Source organism: Rhamphochromis longiceps, linkage group LG14, assembly GCF_057381845.1.
Source record: "Rhamphochromis longiceps isolate RC_006_pf linkage group LG14, R_longiceps_female_GT1.1, whole genome shotgun sequence".
Lineage (NCBI taxonomy): Eukaryota > Metazoa > Chordata > Actinopteri > Cichliformes > Cichlidae > Rhamphochromis > Rhamphochromis longiceps.
The window spans coordinates 27,965,037-27,976,343 of NC_140570.1; the positions used below are offsets into that span (position 1 = coordinate 27,965,037).

The following is an 11,307-nucleotide window of genomic DNA, read 5'->3' on the forward strand; positions in this document are numbered from 1 at the left end:
AAACAACACAGCAAGTCAATAAAAGGGAATGGCAAACAATAAAACCTAATGACTGGTCTCAACAATTCAGAAAGCTGTCATGTGCTCATCTTTGCGAAACAATTTAGTCGTGGTTGTTTTGCTGTGTTCCTATGTTTCTTCGACTCAATCCACTCCTCAGTTTTCTTTGTCCTGTCAGCTGCAGGGACAGTTTCATCTAAATGAGATGCAAAAAACTGGAGATGTGGTTCTGGGTGGACTGTTTCAAGTCCATTTCTTTTCAAGTGTTCCTGATCTGTCTTTTACCTCGCAGCCACAACAGCCTACTTGCCATGGGTAACTATGACAGGGAAACAGAATGAAAAAAATGGAATAAGAAAACTGTTAAACTTATTTCCAGTATAAATATGTATTTTATATCTAAAATAACTACACAATGGATCTTCATTTTTTTTCAATAATATTTAATTGTTATTCAGTTTCCTTAATTGATTAAAATGTCATTACTTTTGCAACATTTTCAAACTGCACTCATTTTCTTATTTTTCAAAAATCTGCATTGTACATATATTTTATTGTCAGATATTTTATTGCATATATATTGTGTCTTTATTTATTCAGTATCCTTAATTGTTTATAATATTTCTACTTTTTTAACTTTTTCAAAAGGCACTCGTTTACTTGTAATTTAAAACCTGTGTTGTATTATATATATATTAGTAATTAAAATTTTCTTGTCTTAGTGTGTATGTCCTAGGATTTAAGCTTGCACAGACCATGGCCTTTGCTATTGATGAGATCAACAGAAACTCAAACCTGCTACCTAATGTGACTCTGGGATACACTCTTTATGATAACTGCCTTGAACTTGGAATTGGATTCCGTGGAGCATTGTCATTAGCCAGTGGTCAAGAGGATCAAATTGTAGTAGATGATACATGTGTTGGAAATCCTCCAGTCATAGGGGTTGTGGGTGATTCATCTTCTACAAATTCTATTGCAATCTCCAACGTCTTAGGCTTGTACAGAGTACCTATGGTAAGTTTTCTGCTTGACCATGTAACAGTTTTCATGGATTAATTTGATTTAATTGAAAATGTAAAACCATTTTATGAAAAAAATAATGCAGTCATGATGACAAAGTTAAGATATCTCTACGTGGATAGCTCCCCAATATACAGTCTGTATCTTTCACAGGTGAGTTATTTTGCCACATGTTCCTGCCTGAGTGACCGTCAAAAGTATCCATCCTTCTTTAGAACGATCCCAAGTGATGCTTTCCAGGTGAAAATTTGTCATCACAATTAAAATGGAAACGCAAAAGTCTGTTTCAATATCTGTGTAAAAGAAGAAAACACAAGGATGTGAAAATATTAGAAATAATAATATAATTAGTTTTGAGAATTACACTCTATTTAATATCTGTATTATCTCAGAGATTAAGGCTAAATTGCAATTATATTTAAATGCTGTATTGTGGATGATGAAAAAAAATATAACACGCCGAAAGTTTTCCTTTTCTTTTCGGTGCACTTACACGTTAATCTGTATTCACTTAGGTACGTGCAATGATCCAGATTCTAAAGCATTTTGGCTGGACTTGGGCAGGTCTGCTCGTCAGTGATGATGATTATGGGCTTCATGCAGCCAGATCCTTTCAGTCTGAGCTGAGTGTGTCTGGTGAAGGTTGCCTGGCCTACACTGAGGTTTTACCCTGGGACAAAGACACAGATGAACTCCGGAGGATTGTTGATTTGATGAAAACCTCTACAGCTCGAGTTGTCATTGTCTTTGAACATCCTAGTCGCATGATGCACCTTATGGATGAGGTTTCACTTTAAAATACTTTAAATAATTACTAGTTACAGAGGTCTTCATAATTATATTGTTTAAAACACGTATTACATATCATTGTGAGTGCAGAAATGAGTACAGAAATTAAATAATTCAGAATTCATTTTAAAGATCATAAACTGTTTATGTTTATGTTCATAAACCGATGCCATATCTCACCTGCTTCACACATCCCTGAGTCACCTGGACACTGGCAGAGGATGCTGTTCGTGGACTACAGTTCAGCATTCAACACAATAATTCCCTCCAAGCTTTTCACCAAGTTGACGGATCTAGGACTCAGCTCATTACTGTGTCAGTGGATCCTCAACTTCCTCACAGACAGACCCCAATGAGTGAGGGTGGGAAAACAAGTCTCCCCCTCCATCTCACTCAGCACTGGAGTGCCTCAGGGCTGTGTTTTAAGCCCCCTGCTGTACTCACTGTACACTTATGACTGTGTAGCCACATCAGAAACCACCTCCATTGTCAAGTTTGCTGACGACACTGTTGTTGTGGGCCAGAGCGTTCTCACTCCCGAGGCGTAACATGTCGACGTTTTGTCACGTCCCGCGGCGTTCCTGAGGAACGCGAAAGGAGACCTTCGGCGTTCTTATGGTACGCGGCGGGTTATGGCTTGAATCCAGTGCAATGACGCTCCCGCGGTAGTAGACGTGCCAGCCCTGTATTCCAGCCCTAAACCTAACCTTATCCCTAGCCCTGACCATAACCTTATTCCGGACCTTAACCAGGACTTTAATGATGTTAAATAGCGTGTTTCTAAGCGATTTGAAGAAAAAGAGCGAACATGTGTAGGTTCAGTCCAGACGGTTCTCATATTTCCTCTTTTTCCGAGGTCGTCATTTCGGAACGTGGTGGGTAGCCGAAAACGTAATATGGTGACGATTTGTCACCTAGCGTAAAATGTTACGCTTTGGGAGTGAGAACGGGTTGTGTGGGCCTGATCTCCGACAACATCGAGACGGCCTACCTGAAGGAGATTAGGAACCTGGAGACCTGGTGCCAGGAGAATAACCTCCTCCTAAACGTCAGCAAGACTAAGGAGCTGATCGTGGACTTCACTACAAAGCAGGCGAGGAATTACAAGCCCCACATCATCAGTGGCACGCCAGTGGAGAGAGTGGACAGTTTCCGATACCTGGGTGTCCACATCACTCAGGACCTGTCATGGTCCTGTCACATCAACACCCTGGTTAAGAAAGCCCGTCAGCGTCTCTTCTTCCTCAGAAGATTTAGAGACTTCCATCTGCCACTGAAGGTGCTCAAGAACTTTTACTCTTGCACCATCGAGAGTGTCCTGACGGGAAACATCTGCACCTGGATTGGGAACAGCACCAAGCAGGACAGACTCTGCAAAGAGTGGTGCGCTCGGCCGAACGCATCATTCAATCAGAGCTCCATGACCTGCTGTCCATCTACACCAAGCGGTGCAAGACCAAAGCTAGGAAGATTATGATGGACCTCTCCCATCCCAACAATGGACTCTTCTCACTGTTAAGGTCTGGGAAGCGCTTCCGCTCCCTTAAGGCCAAAACAGAGAGAATGACGAGGAGGAGCTTCTTCCCCCAGGCTATTCGGGCCCTGAACCAGGTGTAGGACTGGACTCTCCCACACACATCACATCACCACACGCACTCTGGTTTTTCGTCATGCACACTTCCTATAATTTATAATCTCTTTCTGCTATTTTCACAGTTTTACTGTAAATTTCTAAGTTAAATCTGTAAATTTTGTAATAACCTGTAAATTGTAAATACTGTAAAACCACTGTCATTTAATGGTCGGGCATTGCACAGCTACAGGCATTTCACCTCGTGTCATACTGTGTATGGTTGTGTATGTGAAAAATAAAATTTGAATTTGTTTCAGTAAAGAAGTTGGAATTACAATATTATTTCATAGATTTGCTCTGATCTAATTCACAGGTAGTAAGGCAAAATGTGACAGGCCTACAGTGGATAGCCAGCGAGGCCTGGACAGAATCTGCTGTGCTTCAAACACCTCACTTTATGCCATACCTGGGTGGTACACTGGGTATTACCATTCGTCGAGGAGAAATACCAGGGCTCAGGAAATTCCTGTTGCAAATACGTCCTGATCTACATCACAACACTAGCTACGGAAATAGCTTGGTGAGACTTAAACACTTTTACTGTGGTAGTCACAACAATTATATATTTTCATAATGTGTAACAAAGATTTTCCAAAATATTTCAGGTGAATCAGTTTTGGGAATTCACATTTCAGTGCAGATTTGCTCCAGCTCCAGCAGGCTGGCTGGAAGGTGGAGGTGCACTATGCACTGGACAGGAAGATCTAGGAAATGTTGACACTGAGTACTTGGATATTTCCAACCTGAGGCCTGAGTATAATGTGTACAAAGCTGTATATGCACTGGCACATTCCCTTGATGATATGCTGCGGTGCAAGCCAGGAAGAGGGCCCTTCAGTGGGAACAAATGTGCCACCTTACAGTCACTGGAGCCTTGGCAGGTGTGGTATAATTTTACACTCCATCTCTGAACACATCGTGTTTTTTTTTTGTTTTGCTTTGTTTTGTTTTGTTTTTTGTTTTTTTGTTGTTGTTTTTTTTTTTGGGGGGGGGGGGGGGGGGGGTGATTTCTTCTCCTGTTCCGTTTGGTTCTTTAGCCATCAGAATTATTGTCTGAGGGACAGATTTACTTTATCAAGTGGATCGTCACAACCTTGCCGTTTTGGTCCATTTGATTGCCCTTTGTTATTATTATTTATTTTATTTTATTTTATTTTATTTTATTTTAAGTTTTTGCAGATGGGACAGACATGACTTTGGGATAGGAAAGGAAGTGAGAAAGAAAGGGACGAAAAGAAAAACACAGGGGAAGAGAGTGTTGCGGTTCGAATTTTTGAGGAAGAGACACACGACTGAAAGTCCATAGTGGGTCAACACAAATGATTTTATTAAAACACATACAGGGAGTGCAGAATTATTAGGCAAGTTGTGTTTTTGAGGAATAATTTTATTATTGAACAACAACCATGTTCTCAATGAACCCGGAAAACTCATTAATATCAAAGCTGAATGTTTTTGGAAGTCGTTTTTAGTTTGTTTTTAGTTTTAGCTATTTTAGGGGGATATCTGTGTGTGCAGGTGACTATTACTGTGCATAATTATTAGGCAACTTAACAAAAAACAAATATATACCCATTTCAATTATTTATTTTTACCAGTGAAACCAATATAACATCTCCACATTCACAAATATACATTTCTGACATTCAAAAACAAAACAAAAACAAATCAGCGACCAATATAGCCACCTTTCTTTGCAAGGACACTCAAAAGCCTGCCATCCATGGATTCTGTCAGTGTTTTGATCTGTTCACCATCAACATTGCGTGCAGCAGCAACCACAGCCTCCCAGACACTGTTCAGAGAGGTGTACTGTTCTCCCTCCTTGTAAATCTCACATTTGATGATGGACCACAGGTTCTCAATGGAGTTCAGATCAGGTGAACAAGGTGGCCATGTCATTAGTTTTTCTTCTTTTAAATCCTTTCTTGCCAGCCACGCTGTGGAGTACTTGGACGCGTGTGATGGAGCATTGTCCTGCATGAAAATCATGTTTTTCTTGAAGGATGCAGACTTCTTCCTGTACCACTGCTTGAAGAAGGTGTCTTCCAGAAACTGGCAGTAGGACTGGGAGTTGAGCTTGACTCCATCCTCAACCCGAAAAGGCCCCACAAGCTCATCTTTGATGATACCAGCCCAAACCAGTACTCCACCTCCACCTCCAATGCAGGAGGCTGCTGAATGCACACAGACAATATGTAGCAAATTATACTGTAAACATGTAGGCAACCTTTCAATAGCTGAACTTTGCTCCATTGATCGGCCAGACATCGCGCTGCCCGTAGCTTCAAACCATTAATTAACTTGACCGAGCCTCAACCCTTCAATTATGCAATATGCGCACAACATGATTACAGTTGCACCTGCAATGAAAGATTATTATGTGCTTATGCTAACACCTGAAATAGAGACCAGCTTCAACAAATGTGTCAATGAAACAACAATAATGATAAATCATAAATGATGCAACAGTAATAAATAAGGATTATGAATAGTAACATAGATTATAAAATAATATTTCATCCCGACAAGGGACAGTGAGAGAAGACAATTAAAAAATAAAAATAAAAAACCACTGGATCACCTGTTGAGTGAGAACAAAATGAAAAAGAAAACAATGAAAAGGAGAGCAACACAATAAACATTACACCACAGCAATAACCTAGATAACTGTAACTATCACTAAATACTAATACGAAGCACAATGTGCTTTGAGGTAGCAGCAGCCAAGAAAGATATAGTTTATGTCTGTGAGCACCCGTGTATGCGTGAGCACGCTTGTATTCAAAAGGTTTCTTCATGTAATAATCTGGTTAGCAGATGGCCGCCTCTCCCTGAGCCTGGTTCTGCCAGAGGTTTCTTCCTGTTAAAAGGGAGATTTTCTTTCCCACTGTTGCTAAAGTGCTTGCTCATAGGGAATCATTTGATTGCTGGGTTTTTCTCTGTATTTATTATTGTAGGGTCTACCTTGAGGCGACTGTTGTTGTGATTTGGCGCTGTATAAATAAAATTGAATTGAAATAGAGGGTGTGGGGAGCCATAGCCTCGTCCCCCAGGGCATAAAGCAGGCATGGAGGAGATCCAGGCCCCAGACATTCAGAGGCCCCCAGAGCATGAGAGCCCAAGGAGGACTATCAGAAGGGCCACCGTGTCAGGCCCCACCAAGCAGCCACCAGGAGTGAGCCGGCACACATCTGAGCGCCCAGCCCCGGAAACCCAGAACCACCAACTTACCGACGTCTGTGGGCATCACTCACCGGCAGGGAGTGTGGTGTGTGCGTGTGTGTGTGTGTGTGTGTGTGGGGGGTTGGCTCCCACAACTGGGAGGGCCTGAGATGGTCACAGAGAGGTCGAGTCTAAGACTCGACCTGACATATTGACACAGATGAATAGGCACACACAGACACAAACTTTCCCACCCTTATACACACATGTACTATCACTCGCCCAACATGGAAACAGACATAAATGGACACTATACACACACTTACACTCCCCAAAAATACTCTATACCCCAGGTCCAGGTACCACCACCCCCAGAGGGGTGATGGTACCTCCTTCCCAGCCCCCACCCCGATGGTAACCAGAGAATAGGGGTGTGAAGACCCCATGCCTGCCTCTGCCGACTGATATGTGGTGTTGCTGTGTGCTGTTCTAAAGTGCATTTGAAACATGGGAGGGGCATGCACTCCATTGTTTTAAATGCACATTGGGCTTCTTGGGCTCTCGTGTTCTGGGGGCCACTGGATGTCTGGGGCCTTGATCCCACAGAATTTCTGAAAGGGGATTTGCCATACTTGTGAGTAAAAGTAGTTAATGTATTTAAGTCATGAAGGTCATTAACTTCTATGCAGGACCTTTAGTAATGTGCCTTGGTTGATTGTGACTTAGATATAAATGACTTTATATATGTAGGCACCATAGATATAATATTATATCTGATTACTAAACTGAAAAATTGCCACTGATTTCACTGTAAAGTTACTGGAGCCATGGCAGATGTGATATCATTTTACAGTCCATCTATGAAAAAAACATTCTTTCTATAATTGGTTTCAGAGTAAAAACGAATTAATTTATTATACATTCCTTTCAAACAGCTTGTTTATTACATGGAAAGAGTGAACTTCACCACTCCATTTGGCGATCAAGTGTCATTTGACGAGAATGGTGATGTAGTACCAATTTATGATGTTATTAACTGGTTGTGGCTCCCTGATGGAAGCACTAAAGTTCAGAATGTGGGTGATGTTAAAAGGACAGCTTTCAAAGGTGAAGAACTCATACTTGATGAAGGCAAAATCTTCTGGAACTTTGAATCCAAAATGGTTAGATATGTTTTTATTTGACAACTACCTTTTATGACATTTACAGTTATATAGAATTGTAGCAGGCAATAAATATTTATTTTTTATATCCAATAGCCACCTCAATCAGTATGCAGTGAGAGTTGTCCTCCTGGTACCCACATGGTGAGAAGGAAGGCGGAGCCCGAATGCTGTTTTGACTGCATCCCTTGTTCTGAGGGAAAGATCACTAACACAAGCAGTGGGTGTTTATCTTTCTGTATGACATAATTGATTTAATTTCTGTGAAATATAGGATGCATTTCACCATCAACCCCTCTTTGTTAGGCTCATTGGAGTGCACCAGTTGTCCAGAGGATTTTTGGTCAAACCCACAGCGTGATCTATGCATTCCTAAGAAGACAGAGTTTCTCTCCTATCATGACCCTTTGGGTATTTGTTTAACAGCAACCTCCTTACTGGGAACATTTATATGTGTTGTTGTTCTGGGGATCTTTATCTACCATCGCACAACACCTATAGTACGTGCCAACAATTCAGAACTTAGTTTCCAGCTATTGTTGTCACTTAAGTTGTGTTTCCTGTGTTCACTTTTGTTCATTGGACGGCCCAGGATGTGGACATGCCAACTCAGGCATGCAGCGTTTGGCATCAGCTTTGTGCTTTGTGTCTCATGCATCCTGGTAAAAACCATGGTTGTTCTGGCTGTGTTCAAAGCCTCCAAGCCAGGAGGGGGAGCCAGTCTGAAGTGGTTTGGTGCAATGCAGCAGAGAGGAACAGTTCTGTTTCTTACATCTATTCAGGCAGCCATCTGCACTACCTGGCTTGTCTCTTCCTCTCCAACTCCACATAAAAACACCCAATACCACAATGACAAGATAGTGTATGAGTGTTCAGTTGGGTCCACTGTTGGTTTTGCAGTGTTATTGGGCTATATTGGCATACTGGCTTTCCTCAGTTTTCTAATTGCATTCCTGGTGAGGAATCTCCCTGATAGTTTTAATGAGGCCAAGCTCATCACATTCAGCATGCTGATCTTCTGTGCTGTGTGGGTGGCCTTTGTTCCTGCTTATATCAGCTCACCAGGAAATCTTGCAGATGCAGTGGAGGTGTTTGCCATTCTTGCTTCAAGTTTTGGACTCTTGATCACACTGTTTGGACCCAAATGTTACATAATCCTGTTGAGACCAGAGATGAACACAAAGAAAGCTGTTATGGGTCGTGGCATTGTGTCATAAAATTTTCAGTTTATGTCAAAAGGATTTTTTTTTTTGCACAGTTTAGGCCAAAAATTAAATAAACAAATACAATTAACAAATATTAAATATTAAAGACAGTTATTTAGTCGTCTTTTGGTTGCTGTTCTTTTAAAATGCAGTTTAAATACAAAACAACCAGACTTTTCAAAGAGAAGCATTGACTTTTTGACACTCCACTGTAAAATTAACCTATTTACCTCCTAAGACCCAAACTCTTTCACGGCATGCATTTTTAATTTATCTTTGCTATTTGGGCTGATTGGGACCTGATGAATGAAAAACCAAAGAACCAAAGAATTGCCAGATATATTTTTTTGACCTGATGTTTGTGTCTGAGAAAAATGAGATCCACATATGAGGACATTTGTTTTAAATTTCAATAGAACAGTGGAAGTATAACGTCCTTACATGTGGAACTCAGGCCCTTGTAGAGCAAAATTTAGTATTTTGGTCTATCCATCCATCCATCCATTCGCTTCCGCTTATCCTTTTCAGGGTCGCGTTTAAAATGTGCGACAATCAGAACTTAAGAGTAGTGACAATGCCAGGCTCCCAGACACACAAAGCTCTCCAACAGTTTTCTTAGAAGGTCTCTCCAAAGATACTCTAAAAAGATTCTCATCCAGAGAGTTTATCTCCAAACCAGATTCAGAATACTAGCATACTTTATTAATCCCTAAGGAAATTATGTGGGTTACAGTTTCCCCAAGACAGTAACAGCAACAGTTTAAACAATTTAAACAATATAATATATTACAGATTTTTACAAATTTAAGAAATAGGACTAATATATACAAATCACTCAATTATAAATATCAAGAGTTAACAGAGGTGATTTTAAATAAATATCGAGAATATTTACAAGGATATTACAGAGTAGAAAAGAGCATGCACAAAAAGGGTGTAACTATTGCAGTGTTTACAGTATATTAGGTGGAGGAGTTGTACAGGGAGATGGCCACGGGCAGGAATGATTTCCTGCATTGTTCAGTGGTGCTCTTTGGCAATCTCAGTTTCTCACTCAATGTGCTCCTGTGACTAGCCAGCATGTCATGGAGTGGGTGGGGGGTATCATCCAGCATTTTCTTTACCTTGGAAAACAGCCACCTCTCAGACACTACTAGGGCTGGGGGCAATATGGCCTAAAATCCATATTGTGATATATTATTTTCTTCTGTGTACCGTATTTTCTGCAGAATAAGGTGCAGTCAAAATCCTTTAATTTTCTCAAAAGTCGACAGTGTGTCGTATAATCTGGCGTGCCTTATGTATGAATTCTGGTTGTGCTTACTGACCTCGAACCAATTTTATGTGGTACACACCATTCAAAACACTGTCAAAAAATGTTTTAGTATGACTTTGGTAAACTACAAAGTTGCACCGCTTGATGGATTGTCTGAGCATTACGGCTACCATAGTCAGGAGCCTAAACTGGGTCCAAAACTCTGTCCGCTTCAGGTCCCAAAGTCAAACAAACACTGCAGCATCATTGAGAGTTAAAAACTGTCTAAATTCTTTAATCTTTAATAAAATGGTCAGCGTTGCTGCTTTACCAGGTATAACAATAAAGTTTAACATCCAGGCATTCATGAAAACAGAATTTTTTTAATTTAACAGAGTTAGAAGTTAGCAGGAAGTTACCTCGCTAGTTTCCACCTAAACATGATAGGCCATGTTCTGACTGAGAGATTTCTGAAAAAATTAAAACGTACAACTCTGCTATCACTTCCAACATAAATGAATACAGAAAACTAAACAGCAGTGACTTTTTTAGGGTTACTGAAGTTGGGTTAGCTGGTATATAAGGATGCGCTACGTGATTGATAGCAACACAACTATGTTAGCATAACATAAACAGTGAAGCTGGAGGATGAACGCTAACTTTTTTCCACTCTATAAAAATTATTGGGAGAACAAATGCAATCGCATGGCAGGATGCTGTAAATGGACCAAACTTCAGTCAGGAGAACAACTGAAATAATCCACTTTAGTCATTAATATACTGCAACAATATGGGAATAAAGCAGCTGTGAGAGAATTCAACATTAACCCTTTACAGCCGATCGGAGCGGGCACGCTCTGTTTTGTGTAACTATTTTTAAATCCCAGTAGCACTGCAACCACGTAAGCTAGCGCAATAATTTTGTTTTGCATATGAAACCAGAGGAGTTGTACTTACATCTTATGCCATCAGCTTGTCCTAGGTCACGGTTTCCTTCCACATATAGCTTTGTAAAAACTGCATAAAAAGCACTTGCAGCAATAAAAACATAATATTCCAGAAACACGCTTTGCC

General features: G+C 40.6%; 1 protein-coding gene across 1 annotated transcript; it reads left to right on the forward strand.

Moving 5' to 3' along the window:
• Window positions 1–205: 205 nt before the first annotated feature.
• Window positions 206–8,990, forward strand: LOC146654292 (extracellular calcium-sensing receptor-like). The gene is made up of 9 exons (XM_085429317.1): window positions 206–315; window positions 723–1,017; window positions 1,177–1,263; window positions 1,539–1,808; window positions 3,759–3,965; window positions 4,051–4,326; window positions 7,546–7,773; window positions 7,870–7,993; window positions 8,080–8,990. Exons 1-9 carry the CDS (start codon window positions 206–208, stop codon window positions 8,988–8,990), a joined length of 2,508 nt encoding a protein of 835 aa, XP_085285443.1.
• Window positions 8,991–11,307: the final 2,317 nt, after the last annotated feature.